Genomic DNA, 25,921 nt, shown 5'->3' with positions numbered 1-25,921 from the left:
GCTTTTCCATTGTCTTCTCAAGAGCTCCATTGATATGGGACGTGAGGCCCCAGACAGCTAGGCCCTATTCCTGCCTATGTCTTAGCCTGATATGAGAGCAAACATGCCCTTTTCACCCACTAGGTAGCAATGCCGCATATAGGGGAAACTGAGATACACATATTCTTCATACAAATATTCCAAAAAAATTCCCGCTTTGTCACATTGGGTTTGAAAGTTACGGCTTCCACATCAACCCTACCATAATCGGTTGCGCCACATTTCCATCACCACACACAACTTCCCGCTGTTCATGGGCATGCGGAATAGTATGGATGCATGAGGGGGCTGAATTTCTGGGCATCCTTCTGCTCTCATGTACATTGGTGTAAATCAGGAGTAATGAATGAAGTCTTGCACTAGTGTGGAATCTGTGCCATGGGGCGTAAAATAGTTGCATTCAGGAGCTTGGAACAGTGCCTAGTAGTGAGTTTCACCAGGGCAAAGAGTGGGTGTGAAATGCAGCCATTCTTACCTGGTGGCATGTTACATCCACTCTGCTTAGGCAGAAAGGACTACACAGGGTACAGGGCAAGGGGGGGATTCAGCCCTTTGATACTTTTTGTGCGTTGTAAATAAAATCCCTACAAATTCACGCCAGCCTAACTGAGGACAGAATCTGGCCCTCTGACTACACTGGCAAACGACCACATTCTCCTCCGTGCAATGCGATTGATGGTAGTGGTGCTGCACAAAGAGATGTGAGTTCCAAGTCATCTGAGCAGGATGCAAAGCTGCAGATCTCAGAAGTTCGCTTTGTAGGGACCTGTACAGACTTTTCCTTCAGCTTTTCTTTGGGTTGGTTCAAAAGAAATCCGAAAGCAGAAAACTCCCAAGTATTATTTGGTTTGACTCTGCAACTGCAAATTACACAAGGTACCACGGGAACCACGTAAATTTGTCCATGTCTGTGAACCTTTTAGCGCATTCTGGCCTAGGCTTCAAATTTGCAGCAAAGCTGGCGCTAGGCAAACTTTATGTGGTTTCAGGTTTCATCTCCCGGAGCTCTAGTCAGGTATTTCGTCTGTCTTCCTGCTTCATGGGAGGTTCAATTTAATTCTCCCTAAACAATCTCTGGTAGCCGAGAGACTAGTCTGTGTAAACAAGACTACTGAGCAGAGAAGGAGGAATTGCTTTAAGTGTTGAGTATGTGCTCCATCAATTTTGAATATCGGCAATTCTGAATGTCAACTGAATGTATGTGATGTCCCCTCCTCCCTGCATTTTGCATCTAACTCTAGAGTGGATTGAGATTGTATTGAATTTCAAGCAAATTTCAAATTTTGACACCCCTCCCCCCCAAAAAAGAGGGGGGATGGATTTCAAGTGTCTTTATTTATGAATCAAATTTAGTTTCCTGTGTTTGGATCTTCTCTGCTCTCGCCAATGATGGTGACTCCTCCACCCACCTCAGCAACTTCTTTCGTGACCCAACCCCCTGTTAAAGTTAAAGGGTTGAGTTGTGCCCCATTTTATCCCCCTGCAATCCCATTGGGTGCTCAGATACTATAGTGGGGGTGGGTAGATAAGTATTTATATAGCTAGGTGGGGTTTAAGCCAGAGCAGAATTAGACTCTTAGGGACAGGTGCTAAACTGGTGTACGCCAATGACAACGTACACCAGCTGAGAACATGCCGTCTAACCTAAGGCTAGATTCTGCTCACAGCTACCCTGGCGTAAATCCAGAGGAGGTCTGTTAATTTCAGTGGTGATGCTCAGGGTTCATCCCTGTGAAAAGGAAAGCCCAGTGTGACCCCACAGTATTCCCTGCTGCAGCTTAAACCTGTAGCTTCCCGTTTTAGCACAGGTCGTATTGCAAATATCTGAGCCGTAGCATTCTAAGTCACTGAACTAGTGCCCTGTACCCCCAGGGAGAATGGAGTCTATTAATAAAGAACATATGCCCCAACTCAATTTAGCCAACGTAACAATGTTGGCTTTTGGGCAAGCTAACAGTCAGATGCAGGTGAGCACCTGCAGTCACATAACTGCATTGACCAGGCAGGACATGTGTTCAGGAGCCAATGGCCAGGAAGAAGGGGAACAGTGGGTATAAAGATGACACTAAAAATAAATGTATCTGTTTTGTGCTTTAGGGTGGTTTTCCTCCAAGTCAGCATGAACAACGGGCTAACATTCATCTCCAGCTCTGTCAGCATCACCAGCACACAGTGTGTAAGTATGGTATGGAGCCACCTTGAGAAGAAAGGGTTGCTCTCCGGGGAAGGCCTCTTCTCCATCGCGATTGCAGAGCCGATCCCAGCAGCACACTAAAAAGCAGCGAGGGCTGGCTGAGAGCAGTTCATGAGTGATTGCAATCCATGCATGGATCGCGACTGATTCATAAGTGCAAGAATATCCTCCCAGGAAAGAGAGAGAACTGCCGGTCTCAGACTGGGTCTGGGAGGGACCCATGGACCCCCCAGAGGAAGCCAACCCCCCAGAAAGTATTGGCAGTCCACCAGTATTCTTCTTCTGTTCCCCTGTCTCATTCCCATTCATTAGGGGGTGGTGTTTGCCACTGGAATGGGGTGAGGGTTGGCCTTCCTGGCATGGGGAGGACCATAAAGGGACAGTAGCCCCAAGTGCTGGGATGAGCTTTTCCTGGAGGGGTTGTTCTGTCACCCAGCCAAGGGAGAGCTTTCTGTGCCGCTGATACTGATGGGAGACGGGGAGAAAAAGGACTGGGCTATGCGGCGGCTCCGTGGCTGGCATCTGTCTGCCATGGGGGAGCAGGACAGGAGTCAAGAGCCCCAGATGACCTTTTAGGGAAGATTAACTTTAGAAGTAATCAAATAATCCAAGCTAAGAAGCCAACTATGATGAGTGATCTGCTCACTGCACCTCAGGGGAGAGAATAACCCACATCCCCAGCTGGCATAAATCAGCAGAGAGGCAGTGGACCTACATCAGTTTACACTAGCTGAGGATCTGTACCCATGAGTTGAAGTGACAGGAGGTTTGCCATAATAGCTGGATACCAGGCATTTCACACCCAGGTCATGGGTGTCAAGGTGAGCTTAGTTCTGGCCAGTGTCCGTGCCGCCTGAAGGCTATTGGAAGGGGTTGATTGTCTCAGGCTATGTCACAAAGCTGTCATCACACACGGTGTGCCTTCATTGGGCCCCTTTGTGGCAGCGTCAGTGAAGAGGCCATGGAAGGAATGGGTCCCCAAATCCACATGGCTGAGGTGTCTGACTTTTTCAGCTACCACGCTGGGAAATTTAATCCCAGAGCTGTGGGAAAGTCACAGGGTTTAGTCACTTGGAATTGAGCAGGGATATTTTTGCTGTTTCACCTGGTTTCAAAACCCCCTCCAAACTTGGCAAGAATTGCAATGAGATAGGGATTTGACACCCGGACAGCATGCATTTTACACCCACGTCCCCTTCAAAGCCATCCCAGGCTGCTGCAGCAAAAGCTTTTGCAATGATAGGCCCGGTTTTGGGTCAGTAACGGACCGTGAATTTTAACTCGCTGTGTATTTGGTTACCGGTGCTTCACGCGCTTCTAATGGAGATTGAACTCTTAGCTCTAGCGGGGGTCCCTGCAGGTCAGAGCTCAGCCAGGCTGCTGGGGAAGGCATGCATTGCCATTGCCTCAGGGTAAACAGAGGACTGCAATCTCCAAGGCTGTCAATCTGGCACTTTTCACCAGCCCTTCAAGTCACTTGTAGCTTCAAAACAAGCAAGAACAGGGGCCCGATTCTCAGCTGATGTGCAGCAGCCTAGCTCCATTGAAATCAGATCGCACCGCTGAGGTTCTGGCCCACTCTCTGCAAATATGTTTTCAGGCTTGTGCGGAATCTCATGCATTCAGGTCTTTCTTTATCGTTTTAGAGGATCCTTCCGTTTCCTTTCTCTCCTGTTTCCTTTGCTGTGAACAGCAGCAAGCTGGCCTCCTCGGCCCTCATTCTCAGACGGTTCCTCTGTCCTTTTCTGTACAGTAAGTGTCTTTTCTTCCCCTTCCTCCTGAGGTTTCCTCTCCGGCCCCTCCACCAACCTATTTCCAGTCTTATCTTACCGATTTCCTAACCATCTTATCTGATCGGCTCCTAGCCCCTCCTCCATTTCACTCCCAGGTTTTGCATCTTTTCAGCTGGCTGGCCCTGTTACCTTTGTGACACTGAGATCATCCAACACAAACTTTGACATAATATAACTGACTTTGAGAAGGTTTCCATTAGCATGGATAATAGGATCATGAGGGCAGCTGGGCTAAAGTTTTACTGCTTGCTCTTACCATCACCAGCTGGCCTGATGCAGCCCAGGGAAACTACAGATCCCATCATGCAACATTCCACCTTGTAGCAAGGGTTGCTTTTTGTAGAAAAGGCTCTTTGTTCCTTGAAGAGGTTGTGTTGGGCTGCAGGCTGTGCACAGGGGCCTGTGTGGTGTCACTTAGGGTGAGTGTTTTATTACAGAAAATCTGCAGAGGGATACAGCTAGTGATTGGTTTCGCAAGACTTTCCAGATTAACTCACGAAGACCAGGATTTTCAGAAGGGCTCAGAACTCACATCCAAAGAGCTTGGCTCGGATATAGCCACCAAACCAGCGGCTGTTTTTTCAGAAGAGCTCCGTGGCTTTGGGTGCATGTCTGCTTTGAAAATCTGGTCACAAGTTTCACAGTGAGAGCCTCTGGGTGTTGGGTGCTTTTCAAATTGTAGCCCCAGTTATGGGTGCTGAGCACTTGACAATGTGGCATTAAATGCCAACCAGGCTAGAACATTGTCTACACCAGGAAGCAGTTTGAATACAAGAGGCAAGAACTTAAAGTCTTTGTTCCAAAGATTGGCATAGTATGGATGTCAGACATGTCACCTGCACCTAATTTATTGCCCCATGAATGAGAGTATTGTAGCAAAATGGCCCATTAGCACAGTTAAGGGATCGGAAGATACAGTCAGTCATGGCTCGCTGCATGCCTGAGTATCCATAGCAAGATCCTGCAGTCAGAAATCAGGCAAAACGCCCCACCACAGACACTGGGGAATGTTGTCTTCAGGATCACATCCTTAGGTTCCAATTCAGCAAAGCACTTACCCACGTGCTCAAATGCCATTGAAGCCAAAGAGACACAAGCATGTGCATAAATGCCCTTGCTGAACAGGGATGCGATCCTGTATCAGGGCTTGAAATATTAACTCTTGTCCCTGAGCATAGAATCCAGTCCCAATGACAATAATGATAAATTCTCTATTCTTTGTATAATCTGATTAAAACCTGTAGTGAAGCAAACCAGCTCCTTTTCTCCAGGTCTAACAGCGCAGCCTTCGGGTCTCCTGCCGGTGTTAGCCTGCCAAGCTTGTGCCATATTAAGGTAACCTGGAAACAACTGTCTTGTTTGCAGCTCAGTGGGACGATCCTTTTCATCGCACTCTTAATTCTGTTCCTGTTGCTGGCCTTGGCGCTGCTTTGGTGGTTCTGGCCTCTGTGCTGCACGGTGGTGAGTATGGCCTTTGATCTTTGTGTCTTAGTTTCCTCTGCTGTCTGCCGGAAGCTGGAGTTAAAAGCCTGGAGAGATGTTCAATAGACAACGAGAGGAGCAGACATGAATCTTCATCTTAGGATATAAACTGATCTATCTGTATGGCCCTGATTCAGCAAAGCACGTAAACCTGTGCCTTCTCCCATTGACTTCAATGGGACTCACGGACACGTGGAAAGTTAAGCAGGTGATGAAGAGCTTTGCTGAATCCAAAGTGAGGCAGCAGGGTCGGTTTGTTAGAGTACAGGACTAGGAACCGGAAGATGTGAATTGCATCTGCAGCTCTGCCACCAAGCTGCAGGGTGACGTGGGCAAGTCGCTTCCTCTCTCCGTGCCTCCATTTCCCACCTGCACGGAATGGGGTTAAAGATACTGGTTTTGTTTGTAGAGTGCTGTGAGATCTAGGGATGGAAAGCGCTAGCTATGATGAGGATGCGTGTGTGTATGCTCTTACTTTCATTGGAAATGCATTTCATATGATTGACATTTCAACTCATGGGTTAATGTTTCACCGTAGTGTTGGACTCAAATGACCCATACAGGTTAAGGGAAAGTTTGAACTCACAAAATCTGAGCCTATATTATGGGTGATTCAATCTGGTGTATAAGCATTGGTGACTCATCTACTCCAGTTTCACCCCAGTGCCACTGCACTGGCTTCAGTGCCATTATTCCTGACTGCTGGCCCGGGGGAAGCGAGAAGCAAGTCAGGCCCAGTAACGTGCCAGTCTAGATGGACAGGGCTGGTTGGTGGTAGCTCAGTTCATCAGCAGGCAGGAGAATCCCTGCAATCTCGTCTCTACCAGCTGTCGGAGATCACACATACCACACTGCATGCCAGCCATTGTCCCAAAGGAAAGGTGCCAGCCATCCTGTTCTGCCAGCTGTCTCCTGCCCGCTGATCCATTCAGTGGCACGAAAGGTCACTGTCCAGGGAGCCAGCGCAGCCTGCTGAATGCTGTGGCATCGCTGCTGGGAGAGAGAGGGCGACCCTCGATCCAAAAATGGGCACGCACCTAAAATTAGGCTTGGCAGAATTCAGGTTTTATTTTTATCACGACAATGGATATCGATGTTTATTTTTAAGCTTTTATTTTTATCAATTTAACTTTTCACCCTTGCAGGGAACTTTTCACAGTTGGGGGGCAGACAATGGTGTGGGGGGAGGCAAACAATGGGCAGGGGCCGGACAATAACCCGTTAATGACAGTTCACATTGAGATTCAAATCGTTAAAGCTTTATAACCTCTAAAGCACAACTTGTCAACATCACAAGTCAAAATATACAAAGTAAATATCCTAAAATCAAACTCTCCGGCAGCATTGTTCTCACTTTGTCTATCTGTACATTTCAATGATTATCAATGGAAATATTTTTTCACCGGTTTGTGTGCGCGCAGTGAAACTGACGTTTACTGATAAAATTCAATCCTTCTGCGCCGACCTGTAATGTGAGCCTAGGGGAAAGAGAAGGACCGAGTCCAGGGGGACAGAGGCAGTGACAGGGATATAAGGTGTACCTTTAACTCTGATTCTTTCCATTGCCTGTATGTCGTAGGTCATCAAGGAGCCTCCGCCACCACCGCCCCCAGAGCCTGTAAGTATTTTATTTTTCAAACCATAATACTACTGTCTGCAGCCACTGCAATGTAACACATTGCCTAGGAACTTGGTGGGATTCATAATGTCAACTCTGAGGCTGTGAGAGAATGTCTCCTGGGATAGGGTTAGCCGTGCCTTCAGGTCCATATATATGCACACAGATGCTCTTCATCCATGGAAAAATACCTGCATAACCCCCAGTGAGATGCCTGCAGAATCACTTTTTTGGTCAGACCGATATTTTGGTCCATGCTGCTGAGCATCATGCACGAATGAAAAACCATATTCCCAGACGCTGTGCTCAGTGCTGCAGCCTGGCTCAGGCAAAACTGCCATTGTTCTCAACGGGAATTTAACCTGAGGAAGGAGTAAAGGTTAGAGTCCATCATCAGGTACAAGGCAGTGTGGAGGCTGTTGTCTAGAGGATAGGTCACTGGGCCAGGACACGGGAGACCTAGAGATTGTGTGCCTGGTTCTGCTACTGATGTCACTTCCTCTCTCACCCTTTGTGTGTTTCGATTGGAAGCTCTTTAGTGCAGGGTTGTGCCTCGCTGGGTGTGTGCACAATGGGACCCTGATCTCAGGTGAGGGGGAGCGTCCTGCCTGTTTCCACTCCTTACATGCACACACAGAGTTAATCCGTGGCAAAAATAACTGCCTAACCCACACAAGCAGGCTGCAGTTGGCTGCTAACTTGCTGTAACTTGGCATCCATCTGAGGAGGGAACCACAGCTGCCATTTTGAAGTTGCCAAAGGCCACCATTACTGTCTTTGGGAGCCTGTGATTTGTCCCGAGCAGCAACTCTGTGGCAATTCAACGTGAAGCCTGGGGTGGGGGAGGAGGTTCTGTGGAGAGACGTTGCTGAGCCCTTCTCTGTGTCAAATGCATTCTGTGCACCAGCAGGTGTGGGGATCAGACCTTCAGCTGGTAGAAATTGGCCCAGCTCCACTGAAATCAGTTCAATGCTCCGCAGGTGGAGTAAATTGAATTGGAGGCAATGAAGCTCCACTAATGTACCTCAGCTGAAGACCCTGCAACATGTCTCCCGGGATGTCAGTGCAGGATCATTCTGAATCTGAATTAGGTTAAGCAAGGAAAGAACTATGGCTCTGAAAGAGAACCAAGATCTGGACTTCTTCACATTTTGGGTTTGCTAAAAAACCAGCTCAAATCTTTATAATGGGCCAGATCAAACACCCCCGATCCAAGCCCCCCAAAGGTACAAAATCCAGTGCCTGATCTGAATGGTTGCAGCCTGAGCCCATCGCTGCAAAGAACCAAACAGGGCAGAGGAGCTAGGTACAGCTGCAAGGAAAGAATGCTCCGACGTGCATGTTAGTGAGCTCACAGGGATTGCCTTTTCTCCTGTTAGCAACATACTGTTCTCAAAGCACAGCTAGGAAAGGGTTTCATTTGGCAAAGTGTTGGACATAGTCTATGGAACATAGCAGCAAGGCCAGTATAATGTGCAATTCATCTCCACTGTGCCTTCTACCCCCTTAAAAGGCAGTTGTGATTTTTGAAGCTTTATGCATATTTGACCATATATAAAAGCAGCCTGAAGAGACGAGAAGAAGGGAACAGACAGTCGGCTTTGACTTCTCTAGGAAAAATTGCAGCTGCAGAGACAAGAGGCTTTTGTTTGCTCTCAGCACATAAATATAACATACAAAGCCACATAGCCAGGGATAGGGCCGTAGGATGTTCGCTTGTTTACATCCCATGCTGTGTGCATGAAAACAACAGAGATCACTCTCCTTCTTTCCCGCAGGAATCGGATGATGAAGATGGATTGCCAAAGAAAAAGTGGCCAACCGTGGATGCATCTTATTACGGAGGCAGAGGTGTTGGTGGAATTAAGAGGATGGAGGTATCAGGCGCTTTCGTTTCCTGCGTCGCAGTAAACAATCAGAGCCTTTTTAATTGAAAACCACGGCAAGATGTTTTAAAATGCTTTTTACAGAGTTATCATGATGGAATAGGGAGGCTGTTTTTTAATTAGGACCCATCTACCTAATCACACCTGCCAGCCCAGGAATCAGCTATCAAGCTGCCATCGTTTGCATCGTGCAATTAATTGTGTCTGGAAGTATTAGTGAGTGCAAATTTGCAGATTGAGGAACGGGATGAGGACCAAACACTTTCACTTTATTGGATCAGATCCTCAGCTGGTGTAAATGGGTCTCACCCTATAACTTCAGTGGAGTGAGGCCAATGTATACCAGCTGAGGGTCTAGCACTAATTGGCCAAATTGAATAGAAGTGATTGCTTCTTAGCCCCAGAGGTTGGGATTTTACAATCAGGCACTGAAACCTGATGCACTATCAGTTTGGCATGGGAGATTCTGACTCTTGAAACCAAGTGGCTAAGCAGCTGCATAGGGTAAATCCTGCCCTGGGATGCATTCACACAGCTCCCATTGAGGTCAGTTGGAACCCAAGGGCAGAAGCATAAAACTATAGGGTTAGAAGGGACTGCAAGTATCATCTAGTCTAACCCTCTGCCAAGATGCAGGATTTGTTGTGTCTAAACCACCCAGGACAGATGGCTATCCAGCCTCCTTTTGAAAACTTTCAGTGAAGGAGCTTCCATGACCTCCCTAGGCATTTGTTCCACTGGCCGACTGTTCTTACAGTTAGGAAGTTTTTCCTGAGATTTAAAAAAGGTAGTCTTCTATTATTGATATGAATTGAAATGTATTATTAGGGGAAATCCAGCCCTCTCCTACGCAGCTATGGAGAGTCCTTTGCTGAAAAACATAGTGTAGTGAACTAGGACTAACTGCCCACCAAGCCTGAGAGCTACTGCTCAAAAGAACCCTTCAGGGCTTTTTCTCATTCCTGGATACTTTTGTCACCTCTGAGTTGGAGGGCTGCAGTGCCCTCTTCTTGGGGCTATTGGTGGAGAGCACCCAGGAACGTTAGCTACTCCCCTGCCATGGGAGACCATTCGTGGCGTGTGTGTTGCCAGAAGATGCAGACTCTAGCAGATTGCTGCTGGGCTGTTTTCAGTGGAGGATCTTTGACTCTGGAACCTTGATAGACCATGTCTGATGACCTTCAGGGCCCAGTGCAACATGCATCTGACTACCCTGGGTTTTTCCCAAGTAAAGATTTGGATGGGAGGTGCCTGCTGGCTAAAGAGCTGGCTGGGAAATTGGGTGGGGAATTGATTTTTTGGAGTTTCCTCTTTACAGTGATGGTTCGTTCGGGGATTTTCCTTCTTCATTAGTTGGTGGCTGTATGTCATGATGGATTGTTCTGACAGTAATTTTGCTTTCAAGGAGGTCACTTCTCCCAGAGGCGTGAGCGATTGGTGCGTGTTTCACAGACACTGAGAAGAACTAGATTAAATAGTAGAAGTGTCTAGTTAAGACGTGTGTCAGCACTGCTCACCAAAGCCTCTGTGTCCACGATGTGCTCTTACCACTTCAGGTGAGGTGGGGAGACAAAGGGTCAACGGAGGAAGGGGCCAAATTAGAGAAGCCCAAAAATGCCGTCATCAAATTGCCAGAGCAAGAGTATGAGCCGTGGGAGCCCAAGCCGAAGAAACACAATGTGAGGAAGCCACCTTCCCAAAGGAAATGGTACACTCCAATCAAGGTAACGCATCTGCACGTCAGCTTTAAAATGTGGGTCATTTATGCCAGGCATGTTACCACGAACAGGTTCCTGAGCACATTTCTCATGGTTAGCCGTGGGGTGGGAGAACTATTGTAGGGGTCACCATTTCTGGGACTAGACATCTCACCAGGCAGCAAAGGCTTGGGAACTTCTTTCACCTGTTTTCCTGTCCCTCTGCACTGATTGGATTCCAGCAGAAAATCCCAGGATCTGTTCTCAGTACAGCACCGGCTCGGTGATGCACACCCAAGAGGGACAGACGATGTAGAGGAGGTGGGAAGGATGGCCGTGTAGTTACGGCCCTGGACTGGGACTCATGGATTTCAGCTCTCGTCTCACCCAGCTGTGCCAAAGACGCAGCGTGCACCTTGGCAAAGCCAGTTAGGGTCAAGTTTTTAAAGGTCTTCAGGCGCCTAACGGTGCAGAAAGATACCTAGAAGGCTTTTCAAAAGTGCCACTGAAATCAGTGGGAGTCAGGTGCCTGTCTGCATCTCTAGGTCTCTAAACACTTTAAAAATCTTAACCTGTCTCAGTTGATGCTGCTGCTGATAATGCATCTTTATCTCCCAGGGTTGGTTCACCGATGTTCGTGTCATACACTGAAATCCTCGACGGGAGCAGCCAGTGAAGTTCAAAGTGTTATGAAAATTGACTAAGCGATCCGTCTTTTGGATGCTTATCTATGCCAAGTCTGCTCTCTTCTGCTTTATGGGGCCACCCATCATTGGACTTCCCACAAGCTTCTTTGGTTCTTCAAGTCTTTTCTTAACGCTGTCTAACCCCATTCACCTAACTGCACCTGCTGATCTATGTTAACTGTTCATAGTAAGCCAGATGCATCCTTAATGTGACTCCAGTCGGATGGATTTGTTCCATTGTGTGCAATGGCTGGTTCCCCTAGGCACTCAGTATTACAGTGATGGGCATGCTATAAATACACAGACAGATAATAATGAGTATACAAAGAGCAGCGGCCTCCGGGCCAGCCTGTGTGCCGACGGTTAAACACACAGTAATATCACAGCAAGTCGACTGTCGTTTAATTTCACATTGTTCTCTCAAGCATTGTTGGTCATGTCACGTATGTTTGATTCCAGGGCAAACTTGATGCGTTGTGGGCTCTGGTTCGTCGAGGCTACGATCAAGTCTCTCTTATGAGACCACAGCCAGGGGATAAGGTAAGTTGTCATGGACGCACTGTCATGTCGATTCTTTGTGGTCGGCAGTAATGCTCATTTTTTCCCTCTTCTTGAGAGCTTGTCTCTCTCTGGATTACCCTGAGGCTAAAATCCATCACTAGATCCTGAGGTTTAACAATGAGCTAAAATGTTTGCAGTGGCATCTGTTTAAAAGCATTGCCCCTAATGGTCAATCACTGTCTCTCTGGTGCTGTCCTTTGATCAGACACACTTAGAGACTAGGTCATTTGAAGATGCCGATTCATCTCTTGACTGATGTTACTTCTCCATGATGCGTTTCTTGCCTTTACTTCTGTAAGCAGAGATGCACTGGAATTAGCGGTTGGGTTTCTTCATTTGTGCACTCGAATAGATTCTTGTGTTCTAGTTTCATATAGAATAGTAAGCATTAATAGATATTGGATCCTGCATACCAACGGCTCACAAAATGTTTTACTCATTCAATAGCAGAATTAAATGACAGGTAAGAGAAATCATAAATCACACAGGGTCCCATCCTTCTGGGAAAATTCCCTGGAATTGAACAGAGAATAACGTTCCTGTGGGATTCTAGTGCAGGGCTATAATCTGCACACAATCCATACGTGGGCTTTAACATTCTAGAGAGAGGATCTCCTGCTTTATTCAGTTCCATGGGCCAGATCCTCAGCGGGTGTGAATCACAGGTATGCCAATATGCACCAGCAGAAGATCTGGCACTGTAGGATCTATAGAGTGTAATTTCTGAGGGACCCTGTTGGTTTCACCCCTGTTACATTCTGTAGGACTTTTCCATAAGGCAAGCACTCCTCTGCAGGAATGATCCACACAGGGGATGTTAGGTTTCAGAGTAGCAGCCATGTTAGTCTGTATTCGCAAAAAGAAAAGGAGTACTTGTGGCACCTTAGAGACTAACAAATTTATTTGAGCATAAGCTTTCGTGAGCTACAGCTCACTTCATCAGATGCATTCAGTGGAAAATACAGTGGGGAGATTTATATACATAGAGAACATGAAACAATGGGTGTTACCATACACACTGTAACGAGAGTGATCACTTAAGGTGAGCTATTACCAGCAGGAGAGCGGGGGGGAAAAAACTTTTGTAGTGATAATCAAGGTGGGCCATTTCCAGCAGTTGACAAGAACGTCTGAGGAACAGTGGGGGGTGGGGGAATAAACTTGGGGAAATAGTTTTACTTTGTGTAATGACCCATCCACTCCCAGTCTTTATTCAAGCCTAAGTTAATTGAATCCAGTTTGCAAATTAATTCCAATTCAGCAGTCTCTTGTTGGAATCCGTTTTTGAAGTTTTTTTTGTTGAAGAATTGCAACTTTTAGGTCTGTAATCGAGTGACCACAGAGATTGAAGTGGTCTCCAACTGGTTTTTGAATGTTATAATTCTTGACGTTTGATTTGTGTCCATTTATTCTTTTATGTAGAGACTGTCCAGTTTGACCAGTGTACATGGCAGAGGGGCATTGCTAGCAAATGATGGCATATATCACATTGGTAGATGTGCAGGTGAACGAGCCTCTGATAGTGTGGCTGATGTGATTAGGCCCTATGATGGTGTCCCCTGAATAGATATGTGGACACAGTTGGCAACGGGCTTTGTTGCAAGGATAGGTTCCTGGGTTAGGGGTTCTGTTGTGTGGTGTGTGGTTGCTGGTGAGTATTTGCTTCAGGTTGGGGGGCTGTCTGTAAGCAAGGACTAGCCTGTCTCCCAAGATCTGTGATAGTGATGGGTCGTCCTTCAGGATAGGTTGTAGATCCTTGATGAGGCGTTGGAGAGGTTTTAGTTGGGGGCTGAAGGTGACAGCTAGTGGCGTTCTATTATTTTCTTTGTTGGGCCTGTCCTGTAGTAGGTGACTTCTGGGTACTCTTCCGGCTCTGTCAATCTGTTTCTTCACTTCAGCAGGTGGGTATTGTAGTTGTAAGAATGCGTGATAGAGATCTTGTAGGTGTTTGTCTCTGTCTGAGGGGTTGGAGCAAATGTGGTTGTATCGTAGAGCTTGGCTGTAGACAATGGATTGTGTGGTGTGGTCTGGATGAAAGCTGGAGGCATGTAGGTAAGTATAGCGGTCAGTAGGTTTCCGGTATAGGGTGATGTTTATGTGACCATCGCTTATTAACACCGTAGTGTCCAGGAAGTGGAACTCTTGTGTGGATTGGTCCAGGCTGAGGTTGATGGTGGGATGGAAATTGTTGAAATCATGATGGAATTCCTCAAGGTCTTCTTTGCCATGGGTCCAGATGATGAAGATGTCATCAATGTAGTGCAAGTAGAGTAGGGGCATTAGGGGATGAGAGCTGAGGAAGTGTTGTTCTAAGTCAGACATAAAAATGTTGGCATACTGTGGGGCCATGCGGGTACCCATAGCAGTGCCGCTGATCTGAAGGTATACCTTGTCCCCAAATGTGAAATAGTTATGGGTGAGGACAAAGTCACAAAGTTCAGCCACCAGGTTTGCCGTGACATTATCGAGGATACTGTTCCTGATGGCTTGTAGTCCATCTTTGTGTGGAATGTTGGTGTAGAGGGCTTCTACATCCATAGTGGCCAGGATGGTGTTTTCAGGAAGATCACAGATGGATTGTAGTTTCCTCAGGAAGTCAGTGGTGTCTCGAAGATAGCTGGGAATGCTGGTAGCGTAGGGCCTGAGGAGGGAGTCTACATAGCCAGACAATCGTGCTGTCAGGGTGCCAATGCCTGAGATGATGGGGCGTCCAGGATTTCCAGGTTTATGGATCTTGGGTAGCAGATAGAATACCCCAGGTCGGGGTTCCAGGGGTGTGTGTGTGCGGATTTGTTTTTGTGCTTTTTCAGGGAGTTTCTTGAGCAAATGCTATAGTTTCTTTTGGTAACCCTCAGTGGGTAATGACTTGTAGAAAATGGTGTTGAAGAGCCTGCCTAGCAGCCTCTTGTTCATATTCCGACCTATTCATGTTGATGATGGCACCTCCTTTGTCAGCCTTTTTGATTATGATGTCAGAGTTGTTTCTGAGGCTGTGGATGGCATTGTGTTCTGTACGGCTGAGGTTATGGGGCAAGTGATGCTGCTTTTCCACAATTTCAGCCCGTGCACGTCGGCGGAAGCACGCTACGTAGAAGTCCAGTCTGTTGTTTCGACCTTCAGGAGGAGTCCACCCAGAATCCTTCTTTTTGTAGTCTTGGTAGGAAGGTCTCTGTGGGTTAGTATGTTGTTCAGAGGTGTGTTGGAAATATTCCTTGAGTCGGAGACGTCGGAATAGGATTCTAGGTCACCACAGAACTGTATCATGTTTGTGGGGGTGGAGGGGCAGAAGGAGAGGCCCCAGATAGGACAGATTCTTCTGCTGGGCTAAGAGTATAGTTGGATAGATTAACAATATTGCTGGGTGGGTTAAGGGAACCACTGTTGTGGCCCCTTGTGGCATGTAGTAGTTTAAATAGTTTAGTGTCCTGTTTCTTTTGTAGAGAAGCAAAGTGTGCATTGTAAATGGCTTGTCCAGTTTTTGTAAAGTCCAGCCACGAGGAAGCTTGTGTGGAAGGTTGTTTTTTTATGAGAGGATCCATTTTTGAGAGCTCATTCTTAATCTTTCCCTGTTTGCTGTAGAGGATGTTGATCAGGCGGTTCCACAGTTTCTTTGAGAGCGTGTGGCACAAGCTGTCAGCATAGTCTGTGTGGTATGTAGATTGTAATGGATTTTTTACCTTCAGTCCTTTTGGTACGATGTCCATCTGTTTGCATTTGGAGAGGAAGATGATGTCTGTCTGTATCTGTACGAGTTTTTTCATGAAGTTGATAGATTTCCACTCCATACGGCTAAATGCAGTGCCTTGCATAATGACAGGTTTTAGAGTAGCATCCGTGTGAGTCTGGATTCGCAAAAAGAAAAGGAGTACTTGTGGCACCTTAGAGACTAACCGATTTATTTGAGCATAAGCTTTCGTGAGCTACAGCTCACTTCATCGGATGCATTCAGTGGAAAATACAGTGGGGAGATTTATATACATAGAGAACATGAAACAATGGGTGTTACCATACACACTGTAACGAGAGAGATCACTTAAGGTGAGCTATTATCAGCCCGAGAGCCGGAGAGCTGGGGGGAAAAAACCTTTTGTAGTGATGATCAAGGTAGGCCATTTCCAGAAGTTGACAAAAACATCTGAGGAACAGTGGGGGGTGGAGGGGGGGAATAAACATGGGGAAATAGGTTTCAGAGTAACAGCCCTGTTAGTCTGTATTCGCAAAAAGAAAAGGAGTACTTGTGGCACCTTAGAGACTAACCAATTTATTTGAGCATAAGCTTTCGTGAGCTACAGCTCACTTCATCAGATGCATTCAGCGGAAAATATAGTGGGGAGATTTATATACATAGAGAACATGAAACACTGGGTGTTACCCTACACACTGTAACGAGAGAGATCACTTAAGGTGAGCTATTAGCACTCTTAGGTTTTCCTTCATGTGCACGTAATAGGGAGCTCCAATCCCCAGATCTTGCCACCAGCCCAGGTTTTTGACACAGATGCCCTGTGTCTGCATACTGCCTCCTGATTTCCTTGGCAGCAGTTCAGTCAGGATCCAGGCACCATCAGGACCTAATACAGTAATACCGACTCTGTCAGGGATCTTCTGAGGGGAACCGTTGCCCAGATACTGGCTGATCCTGCCCTGGGCCCTCCCACCCTCTGATCTGGATTTGTGCAATGGAGATTTAGATGGGCTGCGCGGAGAAGACTGTGAAACTATTTCTCCCCATTTCTGTGCCCCTCTCGGGCCAGCGGCCCTGGGTTTCAGCACCCCAGCTCTCAGTGGGAGTGTCTGGGTGGGAGTTGCCGAATCCTGCAGCACAGTTACATCCAGTACAATAATAAAGTGCCTGTCACAGGGGCTGAAGTGGCCTTGTGCTGGGCTTCCACACCTGGGTGAATTTCACCCTTAGTAACCAACAGAAAAGGTGGCTCCGATTTTCTTTTAAAGCCAGTTAGGTGCATCACTCCTGCTCATAGCAAGATGCTGCTGTGCCCTGGACCAGGAACTCTCCCGCATCAGTATTTAGTCTTCAGCATTCTCCACTTTTCCTTTTGCCATAAATGCAACTCAGCTTCCTATGCTGCTCTGTAAAATTGCCTTTTAACTGGTTTACCAGGCTGCGTTTCCTTAGGCAGCTGCACTAGAGTCACTTATTTACTTCTTAAGCACGGCCCTGGGCTTCTGAATAGACCATTGAGGCCCAGCTGTATTTTGATAGCAGGCACATTGTATAGTAGTATTCTATCCTCCACCTTTCACTCGCGCTGCTGGTAGGTTTCTATCCCTGCAGAGCACAGTCCTGCCACTGTCAGAGCAGTCAAGAAACATGCAAGGGGCTGACTCAAAACAGAGATTCTCAGTTACTTGCCTACAACACTGCTGTGTGCAAAAGAAAAAGAAACCAGCAAAGAGGCTATTTAAAATGGAGCGAGCTGAAGGATTGTTGTATTCAGGGGAACATTAGAAAATCAACCGTGCATCTGGGGAAATAGGCTGGAAAGAATCTCATTGAGTTACATTCAGTGGAAGAATAAGGGTCATCTCTGTTCTATGGGCTGTGAAATTAACTATTGCTGAAGAATATTGAAAGGGAAACAAGAAAATGACTGGGCACGGTTCTGTTTTCTGAAAAATGCACTGGCGGAAGTTGCATCTCAATTCTTTTATTCCATTGCAAGAGCCAGCATTGCAGGGAGCAATATTATTGTATATTATTTGTATTCCAGTAGCTCCTACGAGCCCTGAACGAGATGGAGGTCCCGTGCAAAAATATACACCCAGCCCCTGACCTGAAGAGCTTACAGCATTGCAGGACTTTTCATGTTGACAGAACCTCTACCATGCAAGCTAAAGGAATGACACAATTAGTTGAGAGTCAGTAGCAGGTTCTCAGCCTCACCAAAGTCAGCCTCTAGAGGGAGACATGGTCATTCTCTCACTCGTATGCACACTGACAGTGCTAAACCGATTTTCTCATTTCATGCTCCTCCAGCTCGTAGGGTGGGCTTACCGTTATTCCTCTTAGGCTTTGCCTGCACTTGGAGCCGAGCGTTTAATTCCCAGCTCCCATAGATGTACTCACAGCAGCACTGCTCCACCTAGTGCGCTAAAGCCAGCAGTGGAGCTGGGGGGAGCACAGGCGGCAGCTTGGGGCAGCTGTCTGAGCTGGGGCAACGGAAGCTGCCTAAAAGTGCACAGTCAGCGCACAGTCAACCTGTGGAACTCCTTGCCTGAGGAGGTTGTGAAGGCCAGGACTATAACAGGGTGTAAAAGAGAACTGGATAAATTCATGGAGGTTAAGTCCATTAATGGCTATTCGCCAGGATGGGTAAGGAATGGTGTCTCTAGCCTCTGTTTGTCAGAGGGTGGAGCTGGATGGCAGGAGAGAGATCACTTGATCATTACCTGTTAGGTTCACTCCCTCTGGGGCACCTGGCATTGGCCACTGTTGGCACACAGGAAACTGGGCTGGATGGACCTTTGGTCTGACTCAGTGTGGCCTTTCTTATGATCTTATGTGGGGGAGTCACCAGTGCCCAAACTGCTTTTTGACTCAACAGAAATTTTTTTGAGGAAATTTCTATTTTCACCCTCATTGTTTAGGGTTTTTTTTTTTTTGAAAAATTGAAAACATAAAAAATGTTTCGGCATTTTCATGAAAAGCTACAAAAGGTTTTTAAAAAGAAACGCTGATTCCCTCCCTCCCCCGGAAAATACACTGCATGTTTTAATGAGTTCATGGCTTTTTTGCAGCTTGTCCTGCAACTCCCGCAGCACAGAGGGTGCCCGGGTCAGCAGACTCGGTCTTCCGAGGCTCGTGCTTAGCTCTATAGACATCATAGCTTGGGCTCTGAGGCCTAGGGAGGGGGCTGGGCTCAGAGCCAGGCTCCAGCCAGAGTCGCAGCTTAAAAGTGCCGTCTACACAGCTGTGTTTAGTGCCGATGTGCGAGTCTGTTGAGCTGGGTCGGAGGCTTGCTGACGCTGGCTTTGTAAACGTACCAGAGGGGAGCGTATTAGGCGTCACCCCTGGTTGGCCTGTTCACTGTCCCATCCACGTGGCCCTCTTCCTCTTCTCCCTGTCCTGGGAACGCCAGAACCCCCAAGCAATTACCAGATCGCCAGCCCCAGGCATTCAGAAATCATGAGTTGGGTCACAAGATCCGCTTACCATACAGGAGATTTTTTTTTAAATTAAAAATCTGTGGGAGGTAGGTTTATTTGCCTGGTCTCTTTTGAGCCTTCTTTGGGGAAGCTGCCCACATCAAAGTGTGCGCGAGCATCTTGAGGGACAAATTCAAGGTGACAGCCTAGGCAGAAATTCAGAGCGCCCTGCTGGAAGGGGACTTGCTGCCTCCTCCTCTGAGAACCCTGCTGCCTCTCCAGTCTCCTCCTTCCACACTATCCAGTCTCCCTGTCTGGCCCAGTCCCTACAGTCACCTGCCGCCACATTTTCCCCTCCCTTTCCCTTTACAGTATCCTACCCCTGACGCTTTCCCTCTGCCACCCCCAATTCCGCTGCAGCCTCCTCAAGCAACCGGGTGCCCCCACTCCCACCTGGACTCTCAGATCTCCTGCCAAGGATCGCTGGGGGGGGCGAGCCCCGCCCCACAGCCCTGCCCCACAGATATAGTTCCAAAGCGGTGGCTCTAGGCCGGCCCTCTGCAGCCGTAGCAATAGATCACGTCTGTGGGAATCAACCCTGGCCTCTCGGTACTGAACAGGTTTCGGGGCGTCCCAAGAGGAATCAGCATCTCCTTAAGAAAAATCCAGTGGCACTGAGTCAGACCCATCCCTGCTGTAACTCCACAGACTAAGACCAGGGATGAATGTATCCCTCCTCTCCTAAGAGCAGTGAGCAGAGTGGCACAGCCCTGGAATGACCACGTGGCAAAATGCTGAGTTTGCTGCTTGGGGAGATGAGTGATTATAACATATCCCTGTATTCCAGTAGCACCAAAAGGCTACAGCCGAGATCAGAGCCTCATTGTGCCAGGCACTGTGCGAACACACGTTGATCCTCAGCTGGTGGGAATGGTCATAGCGAAATGGAGCTATGCCCGGGTCCACCAGCTTAGCTTCTTCTTCGGAAGGAGAGAGAGCCCCTGTCCTGCAGAGTTCACAGTCAATATAGAGGAGGCAGGCAAAGGTGTGGCAGAAAGGAAGAAGTATCCCCATTTCACAGGTGGGAACTGAGGGCCCCTCTCCCTGAAGCATCTGTTGCTGAATGCACTGCTCACCCGAGTTCCCTGCCAGGAGCTCCTCTTCCTTTAGGGATCAGACAGTGAGGGGGAAATACACACACAGCATTAACCCGTCATTACCAGGCAGGCCGTTGGTTGTGGGTGGTTCTCTAGAGGCAGAGGAGGGAACAGAGTGTGTGTGGCTTGGGTTTGCTCTGGGGTTCTCCTCAGCAGTCTGGCCACAGAGGGACCCTGCTGCTGGGTTTGTAGTTATGCTATTTTAGTGCTGGCGAAAGGTGCCGGCTTGATTGCCCTGGGGACCAAGATCCTTCTGATCCACACAGCTGGGAGTGCCAGCTGGCTTTGTCAATGAGGAGGTGGCATGGCCCTGCAGATAGGGCATCAGAGTCAGGGTGTTTGGGTCCTATTCCTCACTGTCATTGATTTGCTGTGTGGCCATGGGTGGCTTGCTCTGTGCCTCAGTTTCCCCTCCTATAGTACGGAGAGAAGGACACTCCTGCCTTTGGAGAACACAAGTGTGTGTGTGTGTATGTGGGGGGTGTTACATTAATGTCAGCAAAGACAGAGAGCACTGTTTCCCCTGCAATTCACACATACTGCCCTCGGTCTGCGGGAGGAGCATTCTGAGCAGCCCACGGGTCTGATTCTTCTTGCTCCTTGTGTGCTCGTCTACACCCGTGCAAAGTGGGTGTGATACATCATGGCTGGTACAAGGCGGGAGAGGAGGGGCTCTCCTATGGGCTTTACACAAGTGTCCAGGATGCCCCAAGGTGGGGGAGAATCCAGACCCCTGGGAGGAATCCACTGGTCTCCTTTGGCATGGGGCAGCTGATGGAAAGGGGCCCCCTGCAGGCGGTTTCCCATGGGACCTGCAGAGCCAGCAATGGTGACTCTGATGTCCCCGCTCCCTCCTGGAGGAGAGCAGAGTGTGTGGGGCTGGAGGGGCAAGTAGGTGGAGCACAGTACCTCCCCCCTCGCTCTCCTGCATCTGGTGCCATAGAGGCCATTGCAGGAGGGGGGTAAGTTAGAGCAGCCTTGGGGGATGCCCTAGCCTGCCACCAGGGGTCACACCAGCTCCCAGCAGCCCCTGGGTAGGGGAGGAGCCAGCCATGCCCCCTTAACCCCTGGGCTGGCATCATGGGTTTGCCTTCCTGAGCTGCGATGTTACAGATGTTGTCTCCCCACTCCCTTTGCTCTGGGATGAAAGTGAGGTGCCCCGTCCAAGGGCCGGTTTAGTTGCTGCTTTCAGCAAATCCACTCTGGTTTGCAGTTCAGCACATACTGTGCCAGGAAATTCTCCACTGCTCGGTTTACCAAAAACCTCAGCTGAAAAAAAAAGAGACATTCTTTTCCCCCGACTGAATGGCTTTGGTTTACTTGAAGCTTTTAGAAAATTATTTTATTTTTGTCTCTGAAAATTACCTGCAAGGAGGTGAGATCTTACACTGGACTGGCGGCATCCTGCTCTCACTGACACCTTGGGTGACCCCAGTGCCTTCCGCTGTAAGTCAGTGATCCTTCCCCAGCATTAGCCAGCAGTTTGCACGTTCAAGGTTCATCCCAGGGGAAAGGAGTTAGCAACCAACTTCACAGGAGAATCTGAAAGCTGCATTTAGCCTGGATTTTTCTCATTCCTCAAAATCAGAGGAACATTTCACAGGCATCAAAGACTGGCTGGCTAGGAATATAATAACGGGCAGCCAGGATTCCTGGATCCCATTCAGAGCTTAGCCATTGACTCCCTGAGAGAACTTGAGTGAATCACTGAGGCCAGTATTTTAAACAGTGGCCTGAGATCTTGCGAGTGTCACTAGTTGGGTCCCTGACTCTGTCCACCTTGGGGCTGGGTTACAAAGGGGCTAAGCCCCCCACTGACTTGGTTGGAGCGGTGGGTGCTCAGCATTTCAAGGCCTCAGGCCTCAGGTGTCGCTGCAATTGGGCTGTTGCTTTTTTAAAATGCTGACCTTAACTGCTCTGTGCCTCAGTTTCCTCACCTGTAAAATGGTTACGGGATGGTGGCAGGCTTATTTAGTTAATCGCTATCAGGCACTTAGGACTCATCAGGTGAAAGCTGCTATAGAAAGACAAAGGATTATTAATTGCTAATAATTATTTCCAGGCTGCTACCCACAGGTGGTCAGCAGGTTGGATCCAGCCTGTGTCTGGTGGCAGCACATGCCCGTCAGGCCTCGCTGGCTGCCTGCAGGACAGTACTGTTTGGAGCTCATTCTAATTAGCTCTTTTCAAGTCCCAGAAATAGCCTCTAATAGGATTGGAGCCTGATTTCCTGCCCCTTGCTGGGAGACATGCTGTAGCCACCCCAGTAGCGATTGGCAGAGCTACACGAGGTGCTGGGACTGCAGAGTTTGCCTCTTTCGGACCACATTCGTCAGAGATCTCTGCGTGGATCTGGGGCTTGCTTTCTTCCCGTAACCCTTGCGGAGCCAATTACTTTCATAAGCCGCTGAAAAATTCAAGAGACAGGGGACGCCAGCTACCATGATAGGTGATCTCGCGTTGTCACTTCCAATGAGCGTGTGGCGCCCGGGTAACTTTTTGCAGTGGTGACCGATGTCTGTAATGCCGGGCTCAGCTGTAACAGGCACTGTGGGAATCAAAGATCCACAGCACATGGCCAGTTGCCCAAGTGCGGCCGCAGCTGTGCAGATGGGCTGAGCTCACAGCTGGAAACATCTCATCTGTGACCTAAGGAGTTTCCTGTCCTGCAGGGAGCTCCCACGCTGGCATCGCTTCTCTCAGGCCCTGTTGTATGATTTCTGACTTGGAAAAGGAATACACAAGTGGGCTTGGCAGCATCTATCTGTCCTGGGTATATCTAGGGCTAGCCAGCTCCAGAGCCCAAAAGCTCTCTCCGTAATGACAGCTCACGGATGAACCTGCTGCCTGCATTCTAGGGCCAGAGAACAGAACCAGGGCTGGGTCTACGCTGACAGCAGCATGCCCCAGGGAAAGCAGCGGCTGCATCCACACTTGTCACTGTGGTGTGTGGCCACACATGGCAGTGAATGGCTCTGCCAGGGCAGGCAGCAGGGAATGGCTCAAAATAGCATCGTAGCTGTTGGAGGCACTGCTTGGGCATGTACAGAGCCCATGTAGGATATTTGTCTTGGGATTCAGAGGCATAGGGCATCCTACTCCCCTGGGCTGTGCCTCGCCATCTACACTGTTAGCTGGGCCCAGCGCGGCTAGACTCTGCACACCACCGTCAGCATAGACATTACCCAAAGCACAAGCAGGAAGGGAGGAGCTTGTGGCTAAGGCGGTGTGCTTGGAGACCCCAGTTCAGTTCCTGGCTCAGCCACAAACTCCCTGTGTGACCTTCACTTCACGCCTCTGTCCCCCCTGGCGGTATCATCCCATTGAGAATGGTTTCAGAGTAACAGCCGTGTTAGTCTGTATTCGCAAAAAGAAAAGGAGTACTTGTGGCACCTTAGAGACTAACCAATTTATTTGAGCATGAGCTTTCGTGAGCTACAGCTCACTTCATCAGATGCATATCGTGGAAACTGCAGCAGACTTTATATATACACAGAGAATATGAACCAATACCTCCTCCCACCCCACTGTCCTGCTGGTAATAGCTTATCTAAAGTGATCATCAGGTGGGCCATTTCCAGCACAAATCCAGGTTTTCTCACCCTCCACCCCCCCACACAAATTCACTCTCCTGCTGGTGATAGCCCATCCAAAGTGACAACTCTTTACACAATGTGCACATGCACTTTGGATGGGCTATCACCAGCAGGAGAGTGAATTTGTGTGGGGGGGTGGAGGGTGAGAAAACCTGGATTTGTGCTGGAAATGGCCCACCTGATGATCACTTTAGATAAGCTATTACCAGCAGGACAGTGGGGTGGGAGGAGGTATTGGTTCATATTCTCTGTGTATATATAAAGTCTGCTGCAGTTTCCACGATATGCATCTGATGAAGTGAGCTGTAGCTCACGAAAGCTCATGCTCTAATAAATTGGTTAGTCTCTAAGGTGCCACAAGTACTCCTTTCCCATTGAGAATGTTTGTAAGGCACTCGGTTACTTTGCAGAGGGGGCATGTAAACTGCGAGGAAGCTTGGCCTGGCTTTTTAAACCTCTGCTAGCGCAGTCATCTTTATAATACCCAATGAGCCTCACTGAGCAGCTGGCAGACCGCAGTCTGAATGCCCCCAAACAGCTGGGCTGCAGAGTCAGACGGTCCCTTATTAACTAGATCCCCCCACTTTAAAACGTCTGCCAGCATCGAGAGCCCCCAATAGCTCATTGGGTCCCAGCAGGCCTGCACTGCAACTGTACAATTTTATTCCTGCCTTCTTAAGTGCAGCACACACCAGCAATAGTGAGTCTGATCCAGAGCCCATTGGTATCAATAGAAAGACACTCCCACTCCACACCACTTGACTACAGTGGGCTTTGGAGTGGGCCTATAAATCAAAACACTCCGGGGCCTGATTTTTAACAAAGCTAGGCTCACAGATGCATGTGCATCTGCGCACCACATGCAGATCAGGTATTGGCACAGGGATATGGCCAGTTATGCATCTCACTGGTCACGCACAAGTACCCAGCACAGATGCACAGTCCTAGTAATTACACATGCAAATTAGGTACACAATTGCACCTGCATTCATATGCATACATTCCAAATGCAAAAAAGACCCTCAGTTTAGAATGACAATCCTGCATAAACTGAGCTCCATTTATATCAGCAAGGCTCTCCTGTGGGTGTCTTTTTCAATCCACTGCTGGGGTTGCAAGTCCCTAAAACTTGCCTGGCCAGTTTTGCATCCAGGCTGTAAAACTAAATAGACTGGTGTGAGCTGAGGTCGTATCTATAGCCTGAGTTGGTGACAAATGCTGTCTGATTTTTGTTTGCATTTCTGTGATGCCTTCCAGTTGAGGATTTCAAAGTACAGTGTGGCCTAGTGGCTAGAGCATGGGAGTGGGACTCAGACAATCTGGGTTTTATTCCCTACAGGGGAGACCTTGGGCCAGTCACATCACGACTCCGTGCCTCCGTTTCCCGGTATGTAAAATGGGGATAATGCTATCAACCTCCTTTGTGAAGCAGTTTGAGATCTACTGATGAAAAGCTCTAGATAAGAGGTTTCTAACCATCAGAACAGTGAAGTTCTGGAACATGTTTCTAAGGGGAGCAGTGGGAGCAAAAAAACTAATTTGTTTTAAGACAGCTTGATAAATTTATGGAGGGGACCGTACCATGAGGTTGCCTACCATGGCACATGGTCCATCCATGAAAGCTATTAACAAATATCTCCAGTGGCCAGAGATGGGACATTAGATGGGGAGGGCTCTGAGTGACAACAGAGAATTCTTTCCCTAGTGTCTGGCCAGTGGGTCTGGCCCACTTGCTCCGGGTCTAACTGATTGGCATACAGTATTTGGGATCAGGAAGGAATTTTCCCCCAGGTCAGATTGGCAGAGACGCTGGGGGCTTTTTGCCTTCCTCTGCAGCACGGAACACGTGTCACTTGTTGGTATGAACTAGAGTAAATGGTGGATTCTGTGTCTTTGGAAGCCTTTAAGTCATGATTTGAGATCTTCAGTAACTCACCCAGAGGTTAGGGGTCTATTACGGGTGTGGGTGGGCGAGGTTCTGGGGCTTGTGATGTGCAGGAAGTCAGACGATGAGTCTAGAGAAACTGGGCCTGAATCTCCAAGTGATACTTAGCTGTACCTGGGCCCAGTTTTATTTATTTATTTGGACTCTTCCTGGCAGTTTT

The 25,921-nt window shown here is 48.3% G+C and overlaps 1 protein-coding gene across 5 annotated transcripts in view; it reads left to right on the top strand.

The window, feature by feature from the left end:
* Positions 1-25,921, top strand: part of ANTXRL (ANTXR like) — an 87,543-nt gene that overhangs the window by 36,791 nt on the left and 24,831 nt on the right. For 4 of the 5 annotated variants that reach the window (XR_012159932.2, XM_073353021.2, XM_078853782.1 and 1 more), the window contains exons 12-17: positions 2,137-2,215; positions 5,392-5,487; positions 7,088-7,126; positions 8,905-9,003; positions 10,569-10,736; positions 11,855-11,935. Coding sequence is in view for 4 of the 5 variants with exons in the window: in XM_073353021.2 (XP_073209122.1) it covers positions 2,137-2,215; positions 5,392-5,487; positions 7,088-7,126; positions 8,905-9,003; positions 10,569-10,736; positions 11,855-11,935 (562 nt within the window). In the remaining variant the exon portion in view is untranslated. Of the gene's footprint in view, positions 1-2,136; positions 2,216-3,879; positions 3,986-5,391; positions 5,488-7,087; positions 7,127-8,904; positions 9,004-10,568; positions 10,737-11,854; positions 11,936-25,921 lie in introns of those variants that run through there. The other variant, XM_078853783.1, reaches the window with a different exon arrangement.

The sequence above is a fragment of the Lepidochelys kempii genome, chromosome 7 (assembly GCF_965140285.1).
Source record: "Lepidochelys kempii isolate rLepKem1 chromosome 7, rLepKem1.hap1, whole genome shotgun sequence".
Classification (NCBI taxonomy): Eukaryota; Metazoa; Chordata; order Testudines; family Cheloniidae; genus Lepidochelys; species Lepidochelys kempii.
Note: the sequence above shows the minus strand (reverse complement) of the source record. Positions and strands in the feature narration are given on the sequence as shown.